We start from the raw sequence: 27,191 nt of genomic DNA, 5'->3' as shown, positions 1-27,191 counted from the left end.
GACACATTCCCTGCCCACAGTGAGCTTACAGTGTTGAGAGGGGAAGCAAGCATTAATATAATTGTTACAGATATGTACATAAGTGCTGTGGGGCTGGGAGGGGGGATGAACAGAGAGAACAAGTCAGTGTGATGCAGAAGGGAGTGGAAGAAGTGGAAAGGGGGGGCTTAGTCAGGGAAGGCTTCCAGGAGGAGGGATGCTTTCAGTAAGGCTTTCAAGGTGGGAGAGTAATCGTCCGTCTACTGTATTGATCCCTCCCAAGCAGTACAGTGCTCTGCGCACAGTAGAGCACTCAATAAATACCACTGAATGAATGATTGTAAATTCATTATGAGCAGGGAGTGTGTTTAGGATTTTCTTGTACTTTATCAAGTGATTATTACAGAGCATTGCACTCTCTGCACTCAAGTATTCCCTCACTACATGACAGTGCAGAATTACCCTATGTTTGAAATGGATGTAATGTCTAAAGGAGCATAACACCCATGAAGTAGTTTATATATTATGAGAAACTGTATGACTTGGGTTTGATACTTAGCACCAAGCCTGTCAAAGAGCGCCGTTATAAAGAAACATAAATAACATTCAAAAATCATAGTAGATTATCTTAAGTCTTTCAAATGTTGAATTTTTGACCCTTGGTGGTTATCTTAAAACAGCTTTTCTTAGTCTTCATTGAAAGCTTCTATTCATTGTTTCTAACCAGTTCTAAAAGCCAAAAAAATCCAAAACCATTTCCCAGTTATAGTTAATGATACTTCTTTCATTCCCTGTGATTACAAACAAGTTAACAAATAAAATATTGTATTTGTTTACCAGGCAATTGAATAAGCACATTAATTGAAGAAAATGATTTATGGCTATAATGTTCCATAAAATGAATGTTTACCCCCAAATAATCCACTAAAGAAAATTTAATTTCTGAATGCTATGTAAATGAGACGGCTAAGAGAATACTCATATGAAATGGTTGAGGGGTTTCTCATCTTTTTCCTGTAAGCTGTGCTGACCAACTGCTAATGCAGTTCTGGAAATGCAGAAACCTCGGTCTTCTGACAAACAGTCTCTAACTCTTTCCAGTAGCTTTCAAGGATTCATAAGAATGAAAAGAACAATTAGAAAACTAGTATTTTAGATGTGTTCATGGTAGACTTCAATAGCTTTAGAGCCTATAAAGAACATATTGTGAAGAGAGAGAGGGTGAGAGATATTTAAGTATGAAAGATATGTTTAGGTCATAGATGTTAAGGCTAAATATTTTCATTGGTAATATCCCTATGCACAGCACACACCAGAAAATTTCTCACATGCATGTACACATGCAGTCAGACATTGTGTGACTGTACTGGATCAGAGACTTTAAGAATGTGACACCAAGAGGGAGGAATGACACAGCATCCACACCTGTGTATAACGTACAAAAGTTCACAATGGGAAAGGGATTGTGATTTACACATAGATTTTACCAGCCATACCCACTCACACTAATACAAATTTCCAGTCAACCAACCACAAGTATCCTTATAAATATTATGTATGTCTGTGTATGTATATAAGACCTAAAAAGTTTTTATAATACCAGGAATACTTCAGAAGAAAGTGCATTGAAACCAGAATGGGAAATTATTATATTTACTCTTGTCTTTGTTAACTGGTTTCTGGATTGTCAGAATGTAGAAGCCCAGCTTAGTGAGCATTAGGAAACTAGACAAAACCATTTTTTAAAGGAAAATGGTAGATGCTCTTTTAAAGGTAGATGCTCTTCCCATTCTTGGATAGTTTTGTGTTTCAGTGAGTCCTGGTGGTGGCGGTTTTTTGTGTATTTTAATGTTTTATTTAATATATTGTATGAGAATCCCAAGGTGATAGCCAAGGCAAGTCATCAGTCATGTGTGCCATCTTTAACAATTTTGCTGAGAGGCTAAGCTTGAAAGAAAAGGCTGTGGAACTGCTTTCCTATTAACCCTTAGTTATTCTCTTTCCCTTTCAGCACCCTCCTTGATAGGTATGGTAAGGAAGGACTGGGCCTCCCAAAATAGCATTGCTCTCTCATGGCAAGAGCCTGACTTTACCAATGGAGCCATCCTGGACTACGAGATCAAGTACTATGAGAAAGTAGGTCTTATGTAGAGCTCCAGACAAAAAAAAAAAAAGAGATTGACATGTTATGGTTTTTAAAAATGCTGCCTGACATTGATTCTTGTTCTTTCTTGGCTTAAACCTTGTAAGCAATGTTTTCTTTCAGTTTCTTCTGATTCAGTGTTCTGTTTTTGCTTTGTTAATGATTCTGTCTTGTTTTGTGTCAGATAAAAGTGGAGGATTACGATATCTGTATCTCTCTCTTTCAGCAGTTTATAGCGTGGTTTACCACATAGTTGAAAGTAGTTCACCTTCTGACCTGACATTTATAGGGCTGCGAAATGATACTTTAATTCAATGAAGAAGTATTTTACAGTGGCTTTAATTATAGCGATGTAATGTGAAATAAGATAATCGTTTTCTCTGGAGTTCTGGAGTGTCCACTGGCATTTGGAGCATAAGATGTAGGAGTAAAGTTACTGGTTTATGGAGTGGAAGGCCAGAGGATGTTGAACTAAGGGAATCCTAGAGAAAATTTGGTAGAGGGGCCAGTGAAAAGCTTGCCTGAGCTAAGCCTTGGCTGCATTGGCGCCTCTGTTTCTGGGCCAGGATGTTCCTTGCTGAAGCCTCTCCAGGCTGCTGCCTCATTGATCCTTCTGCCTGGAAACAGTAGGAGAGAGGGTAATGATTAGTAAGTAGCTCCAGACTCCCATGCATTGATATAGTAGGTGATCAGAGTTCAGGTCAGAAATTTGCAAGAAGGAAATGAGAGCTACAAAATTATGCCGGAATTATGTTAGTTTTCAGGTAACCCAAAAGTCTTACATTCATTTTTCTCACAATAAAACTTCATTTCATTTTGTCTGCCTTTAGGCCTCTTTTGCATCCTTGCCTTTATCGTCTGCTTGGTTTTGCCTTTACTTTGCCTCCATATCCACTGTCAGTCACAGAAAGTTACCAAAGCAATATAAGTGCGTCTCTGATACTGGTACCATAGCATGCTATGAAGTAAACCATTTTTGTAAATGCTCTGCTGGTTTTTTTGGCCTCTCAGCAGATTAGGCAGTAAGTCAAACAAAAAATGAAATACAGAACTACTACAACCAGTAACCAGAAATAAAACAGGGCATTTGTAGCCCTACAGCCAAGAGGACAATCCTGACCGAATCCAGATGAACTTAGATGTCACAGAGCATGGGTGCAAGAAGGAGGTGGGACTGTCTATCAGTTAATCAGTGGTATATATTGAGTGCTCACTGTGTCCAGAGCACTGTATTAAGCAACTAGGAGAATACAATAGAGTTAGTAAAAAAAAAAAAAAAAAAAGAGCTTGCTGTCTAAAGGACTTTGTGCTGTATGTCTAGGCCTCTGGATCTATTGTATACGAACAATATGCTTGATGACGGAGCTGGGGCATAGGCAGTAGCTTCCTCCGCTGCCATCATATTGGAAGGGGAAATATATATGGGGCCACTAAAATTTGGACCTGTCTTATCATTCTCCTTGCATTCTTCCTCTTCTTCTTTCTCCAGCATTTCCGAGTGCCCATGGGGTTCATGGTACTTGTCTAAGGTGTAGTAGGATTGTCAGAAATATTTGTCAGGTGGTGTTCTTATCCCTGAGACTTTAACATTGCCACTTTATAATTTAGTTTTAAAAGTATTTTTTTAAAGTAACTGAAAACATTGGGATTTTTTCCACATTTCATTTGGCTTTACGCTTATCCAAAAAAATCAGCCTACTAGTTATCTGAGTATTTTTGGCATTGACGTTGACGAAAGATATGGTCAGGCATTAAAGTGGACAAAGAAGGCATTTGCAATGTCTCTTCCCAGTTGATAGAAATTTTACAGCTAGCGGGAGAGGAAACTTCAGTCTTTGACAGCCAACTGTGAAATATTCTGGAACATTCAATTCTCAAAAGAGGTGTTAGGTGGTAATGCATGTAAAATGAATTGAATTGATAAAATGTAGCCTTGCTTAAAGAACTAATTTAATTTCCCTTGGAATAGATAGTGTTATGTCGAGTTTTTATTCTGAAAGAGAAGAGCATAATCTGTTGAGCAATATCTGGAATAAGCAGCCAGGAGCTCCTGGTCTCCCAGATCTCCCTGCCATAATGACAAGCAGATGAATCCATCTCATTGGATCTCAGATTCTGCATTCGCAAATTGGGTACAAAAATAACCTTTCTGGTGCAGTGGAAGATTAATTACAGACAGACCAGAAGCAGAAAACTTGTGTATCAGGGCAAAATATTTTGTAAACTAAAGCAAAACCATTCTTCACATATTAAGTTCAAGATGTAATAAATGAAAACCAGAATTAGAATATAACAATAATGCTCAAATTCAGTAAACCTGAAGCTCCTAATAACATGAAAATGATCGACTATCTGGATAAGTAACAACTAATATATTAAGATAAATCTAACTTGCAAGGAAAATAAATTAGAGTACACAGAAAGGTGGGAACAACATAAAACCTAGTGGTTCCCTGACAGTTTCATTCAATTGTATCCTCAAACGTTAAGCTTCTATTAAAATTTCCACATAGAAAATGTCATAGAAGGGCAGCAGTCTAACTCCTGACGAACTCTCTTTTCATTTTTTCCCTCGGGCCAAATGCTTTTGATAGGAACAGACTTAACTGGGCTGTGCAGAGCACAGTCAGTTGAATCGCTGCTTAACCCTGTCCTTGCTTTCTGTTCCGTACTCGAACTGTTTCGTTCAGATAATGCATGTTAAATTTTCTAAATGCTTAAGCAGATTTAGACGGATATAGCTTGTCCATGATGGCTAACAACTTCTCCAGTGTGAATTAAGAGTTGTGGTATTTAATACCTGCATATTCTGTAACGGCAACTTATCCTGGGCTGCTGCATCTCTTCATTAGCCGTCTGAAGATTCTTTAAGAAACTCCTGGATTTTGTTACATTCTGGTTTAAAAACAACAACAGAAGATGGTTATAATTTAGGAAAGGAAGTTTTGAAATTAAAACTAGTTCCTGCCTTTTGGCAAAATTGTATTTGTTCCCAGTTGCTTCCCTTTTTTTTATGGAAATGTGCTCAAAGAATCCAAAAGTACTATCTTTCATTAGTCAGCTGTGTATGAGAACCAGAAGGGTTTGATGCTAACATACTACAGAAATTGTAAATTTCCATTCATAGTAATGAAAGAAGATCATTGTTCAACTACAATCAATCCATCAGTCAATTGTATTTATTGAGCACTTAAGCAGAGGAGAGAAGCAGCTTGGCCTAGTGGCAAGAACAAAGGCTTAGGAGTCAGAAGACATGGGTTCTAATCCCAGCTCCACACTTGACTGCTGTGTGACCTTGGGCAAGTCACTTAACTTCTCTGTGCTTCAGTTACCTCATCTGTGAAATGGGGATTAAGACTGTGAACCCCACATGGGACAACATGATTACCTCGTATCTCAGCGCTTAGAACAGTGCTTCGCACATAGTAAGAGCTTAACAAATGCTATCATTATTATTGTTACCACAGTGCTTGGCACAGAGTAAGCGCTTAACAAATATCATAATTAGTAAGTGCTTGGGAGAATATAACAGACACATACCCTGCACAGAATCAGCCCACAGTTTAGAGGGGAAACAGACATTAATATAAATAAATACATTATGGATATATACATAAGTGCCGTGGGGCTGAGTGAGGAGGGTGAATAAACGAAGCAAGTCAGGGCCACGCAGACAGGGATTGTGAGAAAAGGAAATGAGAGTTTAGGCAGGGAAGGCCTCTTAGAGGAGCTGTGCCTTCAGTAAGGTTTGGAAGATGGAGAAAATAATTGCTGTTGGATATGAAAAGGGAGAGCGTTCCAGGCAAGAGGCAGGATGTGGATGAGGAGTCAACAGTGAGATAGACAGGCTCAAGGTACAGTGAGTAGGTTAGCATTAGAGGAACAAAGTATGTGTACTCGGCTGTAGTGAGAGAGTAGCGAGATGAGGTAGAAGGGGGCAAAGTGATTGAGTGTTTTAAAGCTAATGGTAAGGAGTTTCTGTTTGCTAAGGAGTTTCTGTTTTAATATGCAGGTGTATGGGCAATCCCTGGAGGTTCTTGATGAGTGGGGAAACATGGACTGAACATTTTTTAGAGGAATGATCCAGGCAGCAGAGTGAAGTATGGACTGGAGTGAGGAGAGACAGGAGGGTGGGAGATGAATGAGGAGGCTGATACAGTAATCAAGGCAGGTTAGGATAAGTGCTTGGACTAACGTGGTAGCCATTTGGATGGAGAGGAAAGGGCAGATTTTAGAGATGTTGTAAAAGTTGAACTGATGGAATTTAGTGTAGATTGAATATGTGGGTTGATTGAGAGAGTTGAGGGAAGGATGATAATTATGGTACTTGTTAAGCTCTTACTATGTGCCAAGCAGTGTTCTAAGTACTAGGGTAGACACAAGTTAATCGGGTTGGGCGCAGTGTCTGTTCCACGTAAGGTTTACACTCTGTCCCCATTTTACAGATGAGGTAGTTTGCTGCCCCTATCCACCCACCCATGACTCATGAAGGAGCTGCAAGGGTAGCTTTCTGTGTTCACTCCTTTGTTGTCACTTGCAGCAGGTTTAGACAGGCCGGGAGAGCACACTCTTCAGAATATGGGTGGAAACTATGGAAGACTGGTAAATAATTGAGAATACAGGAGAATTTTCTCAGGTACAAGATTCCCCATACCCCTGAACACAAGGAGAGACCATCAGAAAATTCAATTCTCCTGATGCTGATTCTTTCCATGGCTGGGGGCGAGCCACTTCATCTCTCTCCGATTCACATTCTCCATTTGGAAATGGAAGTAATGATACTTACCTGTCTCACCAGGGGATGTACAGCATAACTAATTACAGATTGGTAGCACACATTGAGAACATGCATTCCTCCATGGTGCTAATTATTATTGCATTTAGAATACAGAGAGTTGTTTTGGTTGAAAAAATATCTTTCCCTCAATCTCTTCATTTTGAAACCAAGTAAATCCATCACCCTAATCTATCATTTCTTGTACCAAATCAATAGGAGCTGTCATGATGAAATTTGTCGTTGTTTCCTGGATTATAAAAGAATGGGTCTGGAGGGAGCTTTGGTAAAGGATAGAATTTCTTGACAGTGAGTGTGGTAAAATAATTGTGAAATGTGCAGTCTTCTTCTTTGGAGGTATTTAAAAATCGGCTTCTCTGTCTGGGGTGACTTAAAACAGTGTTCTCTGAAAATGATTGAATGACCTAGTCATGAGTCTAAAACAAAAAAATTATCTTATGTTCTTCTGAATAGGCAACAGTCTCAGACTCTCCATATCTGTTGTTGGTCTGTTTGTGTGTGGGTAATGGGTCCTGCCTGTAAAAAGCTTTGTGACCCCTTCCCACTGTGCCACATCTTTTTTTCTGCATACTCACCCATTCATTTCTCTGCCCCAGTGGAAACACATATGGCAAGAGAGACTGCAAGTGGAGATATCTAATCCACTCGCATTGTAATAAATTCCACTGCACAGGCTCTTGGTGCTGAAGTCTCAAGACAGCTGCCCATTGTTTCCAATCAGAGACTTCATCATCAGTCATCACCATCATGAAAGTGATTTTCTTCCTGAGTCAGACTCTAGAGATCATAAGAAAAAGAAGGCAGTGGAAGACTTCCGCTCTATAGCCACGTATTCTTGTTAAATAAGCATCACTCTTAGGACCTGTCTACACTTCTTCTTTGTTCTGTTGAAGGTACAGGCTGCCTAGAAGAGTAATAGTCAGCCCAGTCAATCTGTTGTGGTGAAAAAATATGAAGCAACGTGGTGGCATTGGCTACATTAAGAAAATAGCATCTCCTCCTCTATAAAGTAGACCTAACCTAACTAGGAGCACACACAGAGAAATAAATGAGATACTGAAAATGTGTCCCTGAGTTAACATATCTAAGTGATGTGGAAAAAGATTCTCTCTAAGATTTTCCTCCCTCATTGTGAGCTACTGAGCTCAATTTTCCCCTTCATGTCTGGTAGGACGATTGTTAATCACCTTTAGGATAGATGAAAAACCTGTTTTTCCCCGTCACTTTTCTTCTCAGACCCATTCTTGGACCCCTGCTTAATAGTATTAGAAAGTAATCCCTTTCCCCACCCCAATTACAGTTTCAGTAGAAGAATTAGTTTGTATAAATTTTTGGTAAAATAATTTAAGGTGACTCATGTAGCCAGGGTCAAGAAATCAGAACCGTTAAGGATAACCACAACTTAATATTTCCAAAGTCCTCTAAGATGGGGTGCATTTGTTAGCATTTTCAAAGTGCAGTCTTAGATTTGCTTAAATAAAACTCATTTTAGAGTAAAGGGTTCATGTTCAGTGCTTTTAAAAAGACTTACAAAATTCAACTTTGTTTCAAATGCTACGCTAGCCGATGATAAAATCTTCCACAAATTCCCTTTGTATCTGGAGTTATGGATTTCATAGTAATTCCCGAAGTCATATAAACATTGGCTTCAATGTTTCTAGTCCTGTTTTCTTGTGTCACTTAATGTTTTAATACCATCCTTGGTGAAACAACAAAGGAATAAATAAATCAAGAGGAATGAAAACACTCATAATACTGAAGATGAAATTAGAAGCATGCTTGTCAGTGGGCGAAGAATTGTGGGGAAGCATAAAGATTGGCAAGCAATCTGGTTTCCCAATCATCTGGGATCCTTGGTATTTTACTCAGGATCCAAATCATCTGCAACTTGACAGGGAAAAGTTATTTAAATTTTTAAAACTATCAGAAATTACATGCACACAATTTCATTTTTCAAAATATAGCTTTGGGCCTGATGATAATATTTGCAGATGTTTTTGGGCAAGAATTACTGGCCCCCAGTGTATCCCCACTTCCATTTTAGTAGCCCTGAAAAATCAGAATTGAACATTAACTGTAATAAACTGTTTGGTTTCTCAAGCTATGCTAAATCATATAAATAGTAGTATAATGCAGTTTCATTTTTAATTCTCATGGAGAGTGGTGGTGGCAGTTCAATTTAAAGAAAGGATTCGAGTTATGGATCTTTTTGTTACATTGTGATGCTTCTGCTCTCAGCAGTCCTTTTACGTGTATATTTTATTAATTGTATTTGTAATCTATCTCCTAAAATATGTTATAATTCAGTTCTGGAAGTCCAAATTTACATCTCTCATATAGGATGTGGATATTTGAAATTTAAGTACAAAACAATCATTAAACTTAAAAATCAGTCTATCAATTAATAATGTTTACTGAGCTCTTAACTGTGAGCAGATCACTGCCCCAAGTGCTTGGGGGAAAATGCAGTACAACAGATTTGCTAGACATGTTCCCCATTCACAAGGAGCCTATAGCCTAAAGGGGGATAAAGACATTACTCTAATAAATTATGGATATGTACATAAGTGCTGTGGAGCGGAAGGTGGGGTGAATTAAGTTCAGGATGATGGATAAGTTCAGAGGGGAGTGGGAGAAGAGGAAACCAGGGCTTAGTCACGAAAGGCCTCTTGGAGATGTGTTTTTAATAAGGCTGGTTAGGGGTGGTATACTAGCCATACACCACCCAAATATGCTGGCAGTGCACATTTAAAAATGCAGTCAATCATTGTCACTTGTCTTGTTAAAAATGAGCTACACACAGCAGAGCGTTCGTGGTTTTTTTTGTTGTTCTTTGTTTTTTAATGAGATTTAATTGTGGTTGTTCAATCAATCAACCAGTGGTATTAATTGAGCACTTAATGTGTGCAGAGCACTGTACTAAGAACTTGGGAGAAACCAATTCAAGAGAGTTAGCAGACACACTCCCTGCCCACAATGAGCCTAGGGTGTAGAAGAGGGGACAGACATAAATATAAGTAATTTATAATAAATCATTTAAAGATAAGTACCTAAGTGGTGTGGGGTTGAGGGTGGGGTGAATATCAAATGCCCAAAAGTCATAGAAGTCACAGAAGGGAGAGGGAGACAGGATAAGAGGGCTTACTCGGGAAGCTCTCTTGGAGGAGATGTGATGTAATAATGCTTTAAAGGTGCAGAGAGTGGTCATCTGGCCTATGTGGAGGAGGAGGGAGTTCCAGGCTAGTGGGAGAACATGGGAAGGGGGTTGGTGGTGAGATAGATGAGATCAGGACACTGAAAGATGGTGCTAGAGGAGCAGAGTGTGCAGGCTGGGTTGTAGTAGAAGATCAGTGAGATCAGGAAGGAGTGAGCAAGCTTTAAAGCCAATTGAGGGCCTTAAAGCCAATGGTAAGAACTTTCCGTTTGATGCAGAGGTGGGGAGACATGGACTGAACATTGTAATAGCTAGGTATGGTCTGGATATGGTGAACCTATTTATCAGTAACTATATGTGATTCAACTGTGTATACTGGTCTGGGTATGGCAGTACCATTCTTCTGATCAACACCTAAGATTCTATTTCCATAAACCTATTGGGTAATTTTCAAATGTATAAATAAGCTATAACAGTTCACAAATTTCCTTTGACTAGACCATTCTTTAAAATCATTTATTTCAAACATTTTCAGTACTTTCTGTTGTCCTGGGGAACGAAGTAAAGTGTGAACAAGCTCACTTCATGACTTCTTTCCTTTTCATAAGAAGATAGTCTTTGGACTTAAAAAAAAAAATCCTACAAAGTGTTCTGCTCCCAAGAGAGCAAAATTATACTAACTTTACGTATGGCGAGAAAGGACTTCCAGGCTTCTTTGACAGTGGCATCTCCTATCTAATTGCCCATCTAGAACAGAATAGATTTCCAGAAAAATAGTTAGCATAGGATCAACTATTGAAGTACTGGTTTAGGCCAGGTAACAAATCTTTGTGAGCTTCGTTCTAATTTGGTTTTACGCTCACACTTAGTTTTGTGGTTTTAATTTAAGGTGAAATAGAAAATGAACTGTCCCAGATCCCTATTTCCTAGAAATTCTCCTCCAAATTTTACAGAACTAGGATATTAAGATAAAGACCCAAGCACTGAGGTTTTCCTAGTACTTTGTCTCTATTTTCATAGATATCTAAACCTCTTTTAGATGATTCCTTACTTTCTTAATTTGGAATGGTACATAACAAGATGAGGGAAATGCATCAGGCCTTCTCAGTTAAAAAAAAAAAATAATTACTACAAATGTGCTTTGGGAATTACACTATTAAAATAAAAATCTCTTAGCTTATTCCCGCATAGTAAGTGATGTGTAGTAAGATGCTTCATTTCCTGGCTCTGCTATTATTATTCTGATTCCTCAAGGGAAGGCTCTGAGAGTCTTGGATTCTCAAATGAGGAAAAAAATCTAGGTCTCCCCCCTGTTTCGAATAAGAAGGAATAATCATGAAGCTTCTCTGACTAGATATAACTTTTGCCTTTGGGAGAAAACTAAGTCCCCTTTCAATAGCCAGTATTAATGACACTGATATAATTACTATTTGTAAAAACGAAACCTGCCTAGAAAAATCAATTATAAACCACCAATTGTTCCTTGGACCTATCAAGGAGATGCTATGCCTATTGCATTCTGTGCCCTCTCCATTAGGAGAATGGTTGGTTTTCCTCCTAATGGCTGCCTTCAATTATTTAGAGGGAGTTCTGAGTCTTGATATTTGATATTAAAGTAATCTAGAGGGCATTTTCTGATTATCTTTCTTACTGAACAGAAGGCCTCTATAGGGAAAACAAAGCAGTTTAAGTAATCCAGGTGCCTTTACCTTAAAGAGAATGGGCACAATACTGTTTCATCATAAGTGTTTTGTATTCCTTGATAGTAGTTTCTCCTCCAGCAATCCAGTCAGCATTTGATGTCTGCTGCCACCCAGAAACAACAAAATTGTAGAAAACCAGATTACTTATCCTCTAGTTAGGAGGGCTGTTTCATCATTCTGGCTCATCTACTTCTTTATGCTTTAAAGCCTCAAAAGAACTTTTCTGGGGTAAAAAATCAAGAAAGTAACAAGACCATCTTCTATAGGATGTAAAATGTCCATGGCAGACAATGTCCATGTTGTCAATAGAACACTATTCTCTTTATGGCCTGTTCTCCTACAGGATGTACTCCTAATCTTATCAGTTTTTAATATTTTCAGTTCAGAATTAATTCTCTGATAATTAATTAGCACATGTAGTTACAAAGCTGTGCTTGGTTTCTTAGAGTAATTTAATAATGATCTTGTTATTTTTGGAATGACATTCAAAAAAACCCAATTTATTTCTTTTAAAGAAGTAATATTTTATGACCCTTCCTGAGAAAACATTCATTTCGGGTATAAAAAAGCCTTTACTATTAGTGCTATGAAGAAGTCGTCGTACTTCAATATTCAATACTCTTTTTGGAGACACTGAGTTAGCAACTTTTTTTGTATGCCTCCGACCTGTTAGTAGCTTTGCTTTAGTTTTAAAGAATACTGCTGCTGTTCATAAAAACATCTATGTAGCCTCAGAATATGGGCCATGTTGAAATGCTGTGTGCTTTAGTGTCTTTGCAAATATGAAGTGGCCTCTGATGGTAATTGAGAATTCAGAACAGGGAGACACGTGAGATGTTACATGCCTGTGCTGTGTAGGTAGTGCCATGTATAACATTACAGGCACCATTGCATGGTTGCATGCTGATTTTGTGCAGTCATCAATCAGTCAGTCAATGGTATTTATTGAGCACTTACTGTGTGCAGAGAACTATACTAAGTGCTTGCTTGGGAGAGTACAATACAACAGAGTTGATAGAGCTTGTGGTCTACAGATGGAGGCAGATATTAAAATAAATTACAGATAGGATCAAAAGTAGAGTACAAGGCTGCACAACTTCCCGTGGGAAATGATTCATGTTTACTATCATCTATGTGAAGAAGGATGTCCTTTTGTTTATTTTGAACCTATTACCTTCAAGCTTCATTAGCTGCCCCCTCATTCTGGATTGACTTTGTGAGGAATAACAATTCCATAGTCACCCTGTCCGTGCAGTTCATGTTTTTTAAACTTTGCAACTCTATAGACTAAGCTCATTGTCAGCATGGAAAGTATCTACCAACTCTGTTGTATTATACTCTCTCCCAAGTGCTTAGTACAGTGCCCTCCACATAGTTAAGTCCTCTAGACTGTGAGCTCGTTATGTGCAGGGAATATATCTGTTCATTGTTATATTGTACTCTCCCAAGTGCTTAGTACAGTGCTCTGTACAAAGTGCTCAATAAATATGATTGACTGACAATAAATACCATTGATTGAACATCTTTGCAGACAACAAAAGTCTATTTATCCTCATACAGAAACTGCTTCACCTTTCTTCCTACTTCTCCCAATCATCTTAGCTGACTTGATTTTTACTTGTGTTCCCAAGTGCTTAGTACAGTGCTCTGCATACAGTAAGTGCTCAATAAATACAACAGCATGATTTTCACTCTTTTATGTCCTTCATAAAGCCTAAAACTCCCACTAGAACTCCATGCAGTATTACAGGTATGACTGTTCCATGGTGTTATATAATGGTGTTTATAGTACAGTATATGCCCTATTTGATGATGCCCCATATTTTATTAGCTGTTTGACCACCATTTCCCATTGAACCAGTGAATTTAATGGAAAGATAAGTTTTTTGCATACTTGATTTCATGTTTAAGAAATATGCAGCCAAAGTCATGTGTCTGCTGCTCCAGCTTTTGCCCAACCTACTTCAGAAGAACAAGATTTATCCCCAGAGTGGCAGGAAGGGCAACATTTTTTCCCAACATCTCTGCCAGATTTCTCTTTCACATATGTTAATGTATAGTTCTTGATGGTTTGGAAGCAGTCTCCCAATGCTCCGCTTTTCTTAGGCTGAGAAACCGTCTGGCATGAGAACTAAACTTCCCCTTTAGAGCTGGGATCTTAATTGGGATTAAGATCAGAGGAAGACAGTGCTCTCGGCCTTCTGCCTCTCCTTTCTTCTGCTCGCCCTGATCATAGCACTAAGAATTCTGATCTGGGCTCTCCCCATCCAAGGGGATCCCAGTTGCTACTTACTAATACTAAGACTGTGGGTTTCAAGCTTCTCCTCAAACTGTTTTCCCACTCCCAGCCACCCATAGCTTATAAACACTATTGCTCATATTATCATTCTCCATCTGACATCCCATGACTCCCCCATTTCTCAGTCATTTCACATGCCATTTCTCTTGCCAGGAAGTCCTCTTCCCTCTCCTCCTAAGCCAATTAAATCCTTTGCCTTTTCAAAATTTAACTAAGAACTTAACTATTCCATGAAGCCTTCCTAGATTAGTCCCTATGGATTCTAATGATAGTAGTACTTCAGTAACCCCTGATACCTGACTAGTTCTGTAAGTTATGTGCCCTTGTTGTTGTTTATATTGCTTTGTATTTTTGTTATGGTTCTGTCTCTATTTTTTTTGGGCCTGTAAGTGTTAATGTCTTTGTCCTATCATCTCCCAAACTGTAAACTCCTTGAGAGGAGAGTTTGTGTCTTGTTCATCATTTATATCATCTAGCAGAGTGATCTTTATACAGAGAATGTATAATAAACACTGTTGACTGACAGCCTCTGGATTTTGACTATAAAAGGAAAAAGCAGCAGTTGCTACATTGACTTGGCAAGTTTGCTACCTATAAATTTTGAACATGAAGGGCTACTTTTCCCGCCTAGCTGCCTGTGGATTTTGGTGGGTCATGAGACTGACACCAGGCCAGTTCCTACAGGAGGTGGGTCTACCCCAGGGCTGAAAGAATACAGTTCTGGGAGAACAAGTGCCAGAATAGGCATTCCACTGTGAATTATTTGGAAGTGCCAAGTGTGGCTATTCCATGCCTCTTGCCTTTTCATTCCTTGGCTGTCTCAGACTCTATATTGAATTGGGGGGTCAGCACAAATGCTCAGGAGCAAGTTGGGGTGCAGGCACAGAAACAGAAAACTTTGTTGTACCAGTAGTTTCCCCCATCGCCCAGTATACTGAGAGATCTGAGGCCCACAGAAGTTGTGACTTGCCCAAGGTCATACAGCCGATAAGTGGTGTAACTGGGATTAGAACTCAGGTCCTTTGACTCCCAGGCCTGGACTTATTTTTTTTTTAGTTTTTTCTTTTTTACTGTGGTATCTGTTAAGTGCTTACTATGGTGCCAACCACTGTACTAAGCACAGGGGTAGATACAAGTTAATCAGATTGGCCATAGTCCCTGTCCTGCATGAGGCTCACAGTCTTAATTCCCATTTTATAGATGAAGTAACTGGGGCACAGAGAAGTTAAGCAACTTGCCCAAGACCCCAGAGCAGACAAGTGGCAGAGCTGGGTTTAGAAGCCACTAGGTCCTTTTGACTCCCAGCCCTGTGCTCTATCCATCGGGCCACACTGCTTCTCAACAATGGGAGAGGCAGCTAATAAATGCTGTTTCACAAAGCATTATATGGCTTGATGTAATTGAATCAAATGTACCATGGTGCATATCCTAGTGGCTAGTGGTTCTAATCCCAGCTCCGCCACCTGTCTGCTATGTGACCTTGGGTAAGTCACTTAAGAGCCCTTTGGGCTCTTCCTAGAAAGCCTGAAGCCAGCATTCTGAGTAGAAAACTCTGTTTATTTTCAGCACTGGTCTACTCCCTTCTGTGATTTTAAGAGGGCTCAGCACAAGGAAGGACGGATTGTTGGTCATTTCTACAGATGGCCCAGGAATTGATTATCTGTCTATCCTCAGTGCTTTCTATTTTTGGCAGGGGGTGTTGGGTTGTGTTTTCGAGTTGTTGAAGGGCACCCCAATCCACTGGAAGCAGGATGATATTTTAGCTAGCAATGTTTCCCCGTGCCCAAATAGAAACCATGATTTTCTTAAGTGCTGTCTTTGTTTAACGTGGAAACAGCCATAGGAAATGTGACTGCCTTCCAGGCTGAAATGAAAGGATGACCTGTACAGTGCCGTTTACAGGTCCACTTGAAGCAGGTCATGCAGGGCACAGGGGAGTGCTAAGATGGTAGGAGAATTAAGAAATTCAAAGTGAGAGAATTTCTCTAGAGACCAAGATTGCTGTGAATCAGCTGGTACTCAGTGATTTTCAGGGTCTGTGGTTTGACACATCTTTGAGTGTTGGGAGGATTTTATACACTTCCTTACGGGTGGCTTAATAATTAGGCAGATGTATGTTATTTCACAGTCGTGGGTTTTTTTGTGTGTGTGCTGTTGCTAAATCCTTGTTGGAAAGTGTAATTCCAGATACAGCCAAGGGAGGCTTTTAAGATTGGGCCTGAGAAAATGTTTTAAAGATGTTTTCAATCCTAGCGCTTTTAAAATGCAAAACAAGTACAGCATCTGGGAGACCTTAGTCAAGAATAATTCCACACGGAGGAGTAAATGTAAGAAAAAGAAGTGAACTTTTTGACACTTCACATTGTCTGAGGGAATGATGGAAGCAGATTATTGGGAACTCTCAACCCTCAGTAGAAAGCGCAGACCTTGCTTATCTCAGGCTGACCTTATTTGTCATAATTGGACAAATTAAAATTCCACTTTGAAAGAAAAATTATTATTCACCGGTGACTGCTGTTGATGCTGACTATACTCTCATTGATCTAATCCTCACAATCCAAGAAAGATTAGTTGAAGATTGAAAATTAGAATAACACTTTGGCATTAGTGATTATTATTAGGCATGAGTTATTCTGTTGAAAGAAGCAAGAAAAAGTAGGTAAATAAAAGATTAATTTAGAAAAATCAAACAGCGGTAGGCTGAAAATGCCAGAAAGAATTCTGTGCAAAGAAAATTCAGCCCTTTCCCTCCCTCCCAACCCCCTTCCTCTTCCTCTTTTCCTTTCTGTCTCTCCCTTCCTGTTTCTTTTTCCTTCCCATCAAAACTCCCTGGGCGCTGCAGAACAAATTTTGCTCCAAGCACCGAAAGGTCTATTTGCTCGTCCCTTCACTTGGCCAGTGAGTAGGAGCCTTCAGCAATGGCCTTACATCTACAATAATTCCATTGTGAATAAAAACCAGTAACTCAAAGTAGAATGACCTGCCATTCACAGAGTTTGTACTGCTATTGCTCCTCCCAATTGCTTGCATGATGGACTCTAACAAACCTGTTGAATTGATAACAGAGAAGCAGCGTAGCCTAGTGGAAATAGCACGGCTCTGGGAGTTGGAATGTGGGTTCTAATCCTGGCTGTGCTGTGTGACTTTGGGGAAGTCACTTCAATTCTCTGTGCCTGTTACCTCGTCAGTAAAATGGGGATTAAAACTGTGAACCCCATGTGGAACAGGGACTGTGTCAACCTGCTTACTTTGCATCTAACCCAGGTACCTAGTAAGCACTTAACAAGTGCCCTATTATTATTATTATAAACATTAATTTGAAAACTAAATATAAATTTGGACACACTGATGCTTACCTGCATCTGAGGACCCTATAGCATTGTGAGTTAGAATCCTTAGCACATTCCTAAGATTTTACACCTTGGAACACCATGTGTTTTGATTGTGGAAAAAAAATTCACTCAAATACACATGAGGATAGCTCTTGAATTTCAAATACGTGTACAATAGGTTTGTTCAAACTCTTCATTTAAGATAAAATGAGGAGAAAAATAATGCTAATCAATTTATTTTAAAATACAACGAAGTCTTTTCTGCTATTCCTTAAACCCAGGATTTGTTTTCTCATACTACCTTCAGGTCTTGAGTTTTAGACATGCTTTTTAAAAGATTTACTCATTTTTTTTCTGCTTTCAAGCCTCATCATTCATTCATTCAATCGTATTTATTGAGCGCTTACTGTTTGCAGAGCACTGTATTAAGTGTTTGGGAATTACAAGTTGGCAACATATAGAGACGGTCCCTACACAACAGCGGGCTCACAGTCAGACAACAGTTGCTTTGAGCAAAATCCCATGCTGCATTTTTGGTACTTAGGATCATCTAATTCTGTTGTTGTTGGTGTGGTTTTGTTTGGAGGTTTTTTTTTTTTGCCTCCTCTATAGGCCTCGGAAAATGTGGAGTCTGTGTATGATTCCTCAATTTAATGTCCCTCTAATCTCCTGTATCTCTGAACTCCATGTTTAATAAAGATAAGGTTGTTCATTCTGTCCACAAGGTAGATAAGTATTCATTTCTCATAGTAACATGTTTGTAGATCATGCAGTTGCTAAGCAACTACTTAGGAGTGGATTAAATAATGAGAGGGGCTTGTGTGACATCAACCCCTTTCTTTCTTTCACTATTCCCGAGGGTTCCAGGCCCTGGCATGAGTCACGGGCAGTGCCCTTTGCATGCTTCTAGTCAGGATTACTCCTTAAGCCCTCTTCACTAGGCCACTTTTAAACCTGCTTAATTCATAATTTAGGAAAAGACAACAAGAAAAGATAAGATTCCTCTCCCTGCATCCCCTGCCTCAGCAATCCACACACTCCAGGCAGTTCACTTGAGGGGACCTTCTGCAGCTAGATAGGAGTCACTAGCAGAAGTTCACAATTTCACTGATAACATATATAGTATTCTCGCCCCCTTACTTCCTGACTTACCTTTTTTCCCTTCAGAAATATTGAAAAGCAGACTTAAAACATTCGTGGTCTAAAAATATCACCCTAAAGCACAGCTCAGCACATTGTGAACATTCCACACTACGTTTTGCATGTGCATTCATTGCTTTGGAAAACAGCTTTGCTTTCCTGTGAACCAGTCTGACAATCAGCTGTAATTATTCTAATCAGAGGGTAGTTAGATGTGACAGTCCATAGTAGATGGAGAGTAATATTTCCAGCTCTTTATGATACAGCAAAAGAAGGTAAACCAGATGTGCAAAAGATCTATAATTTACTAATAAGACTTATGTGTTCATCCTTCAAAGTAACCTCAAGTATGGACAGATGGCTTGGAACAATACGTTGTAAATTTCATAGTATGAGACTGTAACAGAGCCAATCCAAGTTCATCAGTATTATTTAGCAAACTATTGCCTTGTGTCTAGTTATGTAGAAGAGAATGTATTCCTTCGAATCTCTGATTCCATCTGTCATTATGGGTGAGTCTTTAATAGTTTGTATGTCCCCCCAATTCCTATTTGTAAAATTAATCTAATTCCTTCTTCACCTAGGTCTTCCAAACTTAATTCATTAGGGCCAGGGATTGAGAAGCACTGATGCTTTTTGAAATCCTTTCCTACCGCAAGCAGCAAAGTGTCTGTTTATCTCACGCAACCTGAAAAAAGTAAACAATATTCCCTTGGGGGAATTATCTGCATTATTATGCATTGGAACCAAGGTGCAGAACACTTGGATCTGGTTAAGGGGAGAAATAAGTCACAGAACAAAATGGATAACTCATAGTAAACGTTTTCAAACTTTAAAAAAATTAATGTGTTTTTCCTTTTACCTACAGGTCTACCCACGGATAGCGCCGGCATTTTGGCACTACCTGCGGGTAGAAGTGAGTAGCGGGCATTTGAATTTTCCCACCTTTATACTCTGAACTCTGCTAATATTCACTGGTCTGCTACTTGTCCATTCTGCCTAACCTGCAACTACCATTTTGTGTGACATGCTCTCACACTAATGCCATTCGATTTTGACCAGAGCGTAAATCTAGTTCACCACACTCAAAAATGTAATTTGCATTTCTGTGCAATGCTGCCAAACTTCTTACCACATTTCCAAGTCAGTCATGTCATCTGCATTGTAATGATAGCACAGTGCCAAAATCGAGAAAACCCTGCTTGCTCCTCTTTAATCCCCATTTTTGGCATTCACAGCATAATTCTAGGACTTTATTTTGGAATATTGCAGCTGAAAAGCTTGCATAAGTCTGCTTAATTTCATTTTTCTTCTCTTTTGTCCTCAGGAGCATGAACAGCTCAGCTATTCTTCCACAAGATCCAAGGCCCCCAGTGTTATTATTACTGGTCTCAAGCCAGCCACTAAATATATATTTCACATCCGCGTGAGGACAGCAGCAGGATACAGTGGCTACAGCCAGAAGTTTGAATTTGAAACAGGAGATGAAAGTAAGTTTCCTCGGGGGAGGAGTGGAAAGGTTAAATTTAAGGTTTACTATTGTGACACTCAAAAGTGACCTGATATTTGAGAAACTGTATTTTCTGATATTTACTAATATCCTAAGATAAGGTTATCTTCATCCAAATGCTGCTTCTCCCCTCATTTTTCATGTCTTCTCTAATTTTCATGATTGGGGTTGCCCACTGGATTGTTTTCATTCCTTCCTCAGTGTATACTTTATGCTTCACTATGCTTCCTTTCCTCCACTTCCATTCTCTTCTTTATAGGAGAAGCTTATATGTGAACCAAAAGTCTTTGAAAAGGCTTACTGAAAGTGAAACATTGAAAACAAATCTAATGATCAAGTATGTAAATGTGTGTCTTGAAATCAGTCTAATTGGAATCCATGTTTGACTTTCTAAGCTTGTGAGAAATGAAGGCGATCTGGGAGATCGATTTTGTGTTGGAAAAACTGGTTTCATGACAAATTGTCCACCTGCACCTCAAATATCTTGAGATATTTTGAGGAATTTAAAATTATCAATGTGTTATATAAATTCTTTCACCAGTTGGCATAAAATGAAAATTTGGACTTTGATCATTATAAAGGCTTTGAGGATGACTAAGTAGGTATCTGAATATCTATCCCTAGCTCTCTCCTTTCCTCTTTCTGTTCTGTGACAGCATGAAATCCTTTACTTTGATGTCAGAAGCACCTTAACTATTTTTGAAATTGGGGCAAAGATTCTATTAATAGCAGCTTGCCATCCCTTTAGAAAGGACCTTTTAGACATTTTGATACTATTCATTACTGTAAAGAATTGCTCAGTAAAAAAAAAAAGAATATAGTCCATCCAAAAGAGAAAGTTTTGCTTCGTCTATCAAGTGATTATCAATAAATGTTCCACGTGATTCTTCTCTGGGTCAACCCAGATGAGCCATTGAGAAGCAGTGTGGCCTAGTCGATAGAACCCGTACCTGGGAGTCAGAAGGACCTGGCTTCTAATCCCTGATTCTGCCACATGTCTTTGTGACCTTGGGTAAGTCACTTAGCTTTTCTATGCCTCAGTTACATCACCTGTAAAATGGGGATTAAGACTGTGGGACATGTGAGCCATGGACTGTGTCCAACCTGATTAGCTTGTATCCACCCCAGCGCTTAGTACGGTGCCTGGCACATAGTAAGTGCTTAACAAATACCATTACTATATATATATATATATATATATATATATATATATAATATATATATATATGATCACCCAAAGCCTCCAACCCAGTCTAAAGCCTGCCTTAAAAACCATGTCCTATGTGGGGCTCACAGTCTTAATCCCCATTTTATAGATGAGGTAACTGAGGCCCAGAGAAGTTAAGTGACATGCTGAAGGTCACACAGCAAGCAATAGGCAGAGCTGGGATTAGAACCCAGGGCCTGTGATTCCCCGGCCTGTTCTTTTTTCACTAGGCTATGCTGCTTCTCTGTTATAGTGTACTGTCTCAAGTACTTATTACAGTGCTCCATAGACAGTAAGTGCTTAATAAGTATCATTGATTGATGCTCCATAGACAGTAAGTGCTTAATAAGTATCATTGATTGAGCAAACATATATGGAATCTATACATATGTGTAATGTAGATTGGGTAATACCTATACAAACCTCTAGAGCAAGTTCTTTTGACAGGATTCCAAGGCATGGGGAAAAGGGGTTGATAAAAATAGGTCCTTTTTCCCACTGTTCTGCAAGGGGAAGCACCGTGGCTCAGTGGAAAGAGCACAGGCTTTGGAGTCAGAGGTCAGGGGTTCAAAGCCCAGCTCTGCCAATTGTCAGCTGTGCGACTTTGGGCAAATCACTTAACTTCTCTGTGCCTCAGTTCCCTCATCTGTAAAATGGGGATTAAGACTGAGCCCCCCGTGGGACAACCTGATCACATTGTAACTTCCCTAGCTCTTAGAACAGTGCTTTGCACATAGTAAGTACTTAATAAATGCTATTATTATTATTTATTATTATTAGCTACCTACAAGGCCAACCTAAATCTTCACCTATTCTTGTTAATGTTTGGTGTCACTTCTCTTCTCTCATATGAAAGGAAAAAAATGTGTAACTGCCTCGGCTAGAATGGTTGTTGTGCTATGGTGATCCCCTGAGAGGTACTAAGAAGAGAGATGGTGGGGAATAAAGAAAAGAGATAAGCTATCTCAGGCACTTAAATTGCTTGAAAAACTCATTTGATGCAATTTAGTTAGGATAATTTTGAGAGAATACATAGATTTAGCAAGTAAAACAAGCAAAATGATAGTACAAAAACAATAAAAGGAATTGATGCATTTGTAAAAATTTTAAACACCATCAAAACATGTTACCTTTTTTGAAGATTTATCCTTAGGGTGAGAGAAAAGAAACTATAGTATTTTTAAAAAATTCCATATGCAGATTTCTAGACATAAAACAAAATGAATGCCACTATGTTGTGGGCTACTGTGAGGCTACCCTATAGAAGCCAGAGACTGTTTGCCTCCATATAACCAAGAAACCAGTGGTTCCAACTTTAAAATCAGATATTGGAACAGCTTCTGAAATACAGTATCTGAATTAGTAAATATTCTCTTCAAGGGCCCTAAAAGGTAGCTTCTCATTTCAATACTCAGTCATTATTCAAAAATCATTTTTCTGTCATTTTATGACTTCTCTTATAGAGAAATTGTAACACAAAAGCCATGTATGATCCTTTTCTAAGATTATGTTTTCAACTAAAAAAACAATTTTCTGAGGTTTAGTTTTTATAAAATGACTGCTATAGACTAAAATGATTAAACCATTTCTTGGAGCATGAGAGTTCTTCTAAACATTAGTTCTTTAAAATGTAGCTATGTGTACCGTTTCAATGTCCCTAAAGGGAAAATACTTTCTGCCAACTGTATTTTGGGATCATATTGGGACAGGAAACAAAATATTAAATCTCAGGTTTAAAATGTCAAGGAGGCCTGTTCCAGCCTGGCAGAAAAGTACCAGAAAAGTGCACTTTTAGACTTAATAGACTTAACCCCTGATTTTTGACCACCCAACCACCGACTACATGTTCATTCATTGTCATATTTATTGAGTGCTTACTGTGTGCAGAGCACTGTACTAAGCACTTGGGAAGTACAAGTTGGCAACATACTACATACCATATTATAGTCAAATAAAAGCAATATTATTTACTAGTGCAATTCAGCCATTTTAATTCTGAGGTTACCATAGTTCACTGGGGACTTTTTGACAGGTTAAATGAAGTGACTAGTTTGTAAAACAATTTCATCCCCATATCTCTTGAAGAAATTCCAAACATGTTTTCTCCCAGTTCCCGGCTAATAAACAATCTGTGCTGCTTCAGCTACTGAGGATAGAATTCACTACATCATAACTAACAGGAGCCAGAAATTTTGGAGTGATTATTAATGGTGGTGCATGAAGCAGAAAGAGGACTGTCTGACCCTGGTGGAGTAATAAAAAAGTTAATTAATCAATCAAGCAGGATGTAGGCTCCTTATTTATGAGTCTAATTGAAGGATAAATTATACAAGTACAGAGGACTTTCATTTCACATCATGTCCCAAAGATATAGAAGGTCCACACTTTTAAGGAATAAGGAAAATATTCCACAAGGATTAGTTATTTTTCCAGTCAGATCAAAAGGCCCACCTCTTCCAGGAGACCTTGCTAATTATCCTTCCCATTCTCTTCAATCCATGACCCACTCCTCCACATGAACATCTTGTAATTGCTTTGTCTTTATGTCCACATTATTATGACTGATTATGTGTTTGTCAGCTGTGGCTTCCCTTTCAGATTTGTAAACTCCTTTAGAAAAGAGAATAAATCTTAATATATTGCCCAGCTCTCCAGGACTGTACTGTGCCTCTAAAAGTTTTCACAGGATTGTTAACTGATTGACTTCACTGGGAAGTCTGTTTCTCTCTCTTTGAAGACTGATTGATTTGCTCTTTCAACCTCAGTCTCTACCCATTAGTCTTCATTCCTCACTTCCTAATTACTACTGAGTTTTCTCTGTTCTTCATTATCATATTGTTTCACATTGCTTGCTCTCTCAGCATTCACCTCCTCTTAATCCTCCTTCCTTAATATCATTATTATCCCATTTTGACAAAATGCGGGGCGCGTTCCTTTGAAAACTCGTGTGGTAAGCCATGAGGCAGTGAACCAAGGTGACCAGTGTTCTCGCTTTAAACTGGCTTTGTATCTGACATTATGCTGTCCTCTGTCTGGTACTGATAGGGCCCAGGATGCCTCAGAACTTAGGTGAAAATGTTGAAATTATGAATGTTTTACAGCCATTCCAGGGAGTTCTGTAGCTGCCATCCCTGCCACATTTTTGTGGTATTTTCTGTATCATCAGTTGGCTGAACTTCGTTGTTAAGATACTTGACATTGCAACCATTCATTCTAGTGGAGGCAGACATTCTTCAGTGGTTTCAAACTGTCCCCAGTTTAGTGAAAAATATGTTCTGTATGTAATATTTGATGATTTAGAGACATTTTCAGGCTAGACAATTCACTTTTATTGACCAATGTTTTGAAGCTGCGTTTGGCTCATAGTTTAGTTGTCAAAAATGATTCAAATGTGGAGCAAGAAAAACATTCTCACAAGATTATTAGGTGGGAGACCTGTCCAGATGTGCTGGTGTGAATCTCAATCTTGACCAATCTTTCCCTCCTCTTCGGCACCAGATGTTCATGGAGGGAGTGGATAGTATTGCTTTACTCAGCAGTGACATTTACAGTGGTATCGTACAGTATTAGCAGGAATGTCAGGCAGCAGAGAGATCGATCTAGAGAGTGATGATGTAGAGATGCTGTTCTCTTCAGTGAAAGGGTGGAAAGAAGTCAGGATGAAATAGCCCTGCTGCATAGGATGTGCAGATTTTAAGGTGTAGTGCAGTCTGGTTGTATTTTCCAATTTTATTCTGCCTACTTGAAAACCCATTAAGCAACTATGTCTAAGCCAAGTTATTTTAAGAAGCTGGCTGGGTGAGGGTAAAAATTGAAAAATAATATTTTAACCCAAAACACAGGCAGGTACATATTTTAGGAATTTTAAGATTTTCACCCAAAACACGGGCAGATACATATTTTAGGAGTTTGAAGAAAACATAGACCCATTGAGGTAATTTTAAGGGTCTCAATTTTTCCTACTTCCAAAATATTTTCTGACAAAAAGCTAGATTACAGATTCTTTTGAGGCAACATTGTGTGAAGTCTGTAGCATGGTCTGATTGTTTTGTTGTTTTGGGGGTTTTTGCCAGTCAATATTAGGCCAAAGTCGGAGTTTCGCCTTCTGACTAATCCTGCTCCTATCTAATGTTACTATGAAGTCACATTACACAATGAATACATATTAGTACCATAAATGCCACATAATTATGACTTCAAGTCAAGGAGCAGCTTCAGTATGAACAAGAGGACATTCTTTGCCCCAAGGAAAAATTAGATCATTGAAGATGAACAACATAAAGAGACTTTTTGACAAAATAGCCTGAGAGCTATGTGAAGGGTTTAGGCGTGTTTGCATAAACCAGAACACCCCCTCCGCTTCCCCTCAGCCCCACCTCCCAGTATGCTTTAGAAGAGGAAGTGCTGCTAGGCTGGAAGAAAAGTAGAAAATTGTTGGGGGTTTTTTTCTTTTCTCCTTTATTTGGCATTGCTACTGCCAGATGAAAAGTAGCTGATTCAAACTTGGTTCTTGATTCACTTACACTCTAAGGAAAAAAGGTGCTTAAATCTTACAACACTGTAGTTCTTCTTAAAAAATTTAATCTGCCAACTCGCTTACATTGGACTATGTGTCCAAAGGACAAAACTGGATTATCTGTTCCCAGAATACCTGTCAGAGCATCTTTTTTTTAAAATAGTCTCTATATTTATTCAGGAAGCAGCTCAAGTACATAAAATGATATGCCAACATAAATTTATATGTGTGCCAGCTCTCCCGACTCTGGCTAGGAAATGAATGAACTGCGGGTTATGGTCCATGTTCTAGCATTATAGAGAGGAACATAATTTCCCTCCACCTCCTCCACTGTAAGCAGACTTTCTGTGCACCTGTCACTGAGCCCTTCTAAGGCATATGCAGGACGTGTTAAAATGACAGCTGAGTAGCAATAGTGACAGTGACTATGCAGTCTCCCCTAGCCTACTTTCATTCACGATTCATTGAATCGTATTTACTAAGCGTTTACTGTGTGCAAAGCACTGTACTAAGCACTTGGGAAAGTACAATGAAACAATAAACAGATGCATTCCCTGCCCACAGTGAGCTTACAATCCAGAAGGGGAGACAGACATTAATATAAATGAATAAATAAATTACCATATCCCTGCCACTTCCAAATAGGGAGCAACCTTTATTGCACCCGTGAAGGCCCATCACATAACAAACATCTTTGCATCTAGGACTGGAGTGAAAGGCATCTGCATATTGCCCTTTCACAGATAGGCATGCTGGTACATAGGCATCCTTTTCCACAAACCCGGCATAAATTCATCTTTTCCTTGGGCTTTAGGGCAAGAGGCTATTTCAAAGTTGATTTACTACCCCAGGAGTAAGATGTACACTGTGGGTGTCTTGCTGTAATTCTGGGCCGGTCCTTGAACTCAAACTGGAAGGGCACTTGGGGGGTGCCTGGACCATAGTGTTCCATAAATCAAAGTACAGGATTACCAGGTTGGGCATGGAGGGCAAAATTAAATTGAGCTCCTGGATTTGGAATGTTTTGTGCTCTTTTTTATCCTATTTCCACTTGGTAAACTGATTGAAAAGACTGCTATTCCCATTCGTTTCTCATTTTATCTAAATTGTCCATCAAAGTAACTAATTATACCTTCAGAGCATTCAAGTTTTTTCTGTCACCTCCATGCTATTGCTCATAATACGTTTTGCCGCTACCTAAAGTGTTGACAGCTAATTCCTGTCCATTACAGTTCTGCATCTCATTGTTTGTATTTATCTATCTTACACCTACTCCTTTTTATCTGCCTAACTGTCGTTCTGGAGGCTCCATTGGGCTGAGAGATGTCAAGGTATAATAACTAATGTGTGTAGTTGAGAGAATGTTTAATTGGCATTTTGGTGCCAGCCTTCTGACGATTGAATTCTCAGCAC

General features: G+C 39.0%; 1 protein-coding gene across 3 annotated transcripts in view; it reads left to right on the top strand.

Annotated features, from left to right (window-relative positions):
• EPHA6 (EPH receptor A6) overlaps nucleotides 1–27,191 on the top strand; it is a 357,034-nt gene that overhangs the window by 194,954 nt on the left and 134,889 nt on the right. For all 3 annotated transcript variants that reach the window (XM_038766398.1, XM_038766397.1, XM_038766400.1), the window contains 3 exons: nucleotides 1,991–2,115; nucleotides 19,414–19,461; nucleotides 19,873–20,035. In XM_038766398.1, the coding sequence (XP_038622326.1) occupies nucleotides 1,991–2,115; nucleotides 19,414–19,461; nucleotides 19,873–20,035 (336 nt within the window). The remainder of the gene's footprint in view (nucleotides 1–1,990; nucleotides 2,116–19,413; nucleotides 19,462–19,872; nucleotides 20,036–27,191) is intronic.

Source organism: Tachyglossus aculeatus, chromosome 24, assembly GCF_015852505.1.
Source record: "Tachyglossus aculeatus isolate mTacAcu1 chromosome 24, mTacAcu1.pri, whole genome shotgun sequence".
Classification (NCBI taxonomy): domain Eukaryota; kingdom Metazoa; phylum Chordata; class Mammalia; order Monotremata; family Tachyglossidae; genus Tachyglossus; species Tachyglossus aculeatus.
This window is presented reverse-complemented; position numbering and strand designations above follow the sequence as displayed.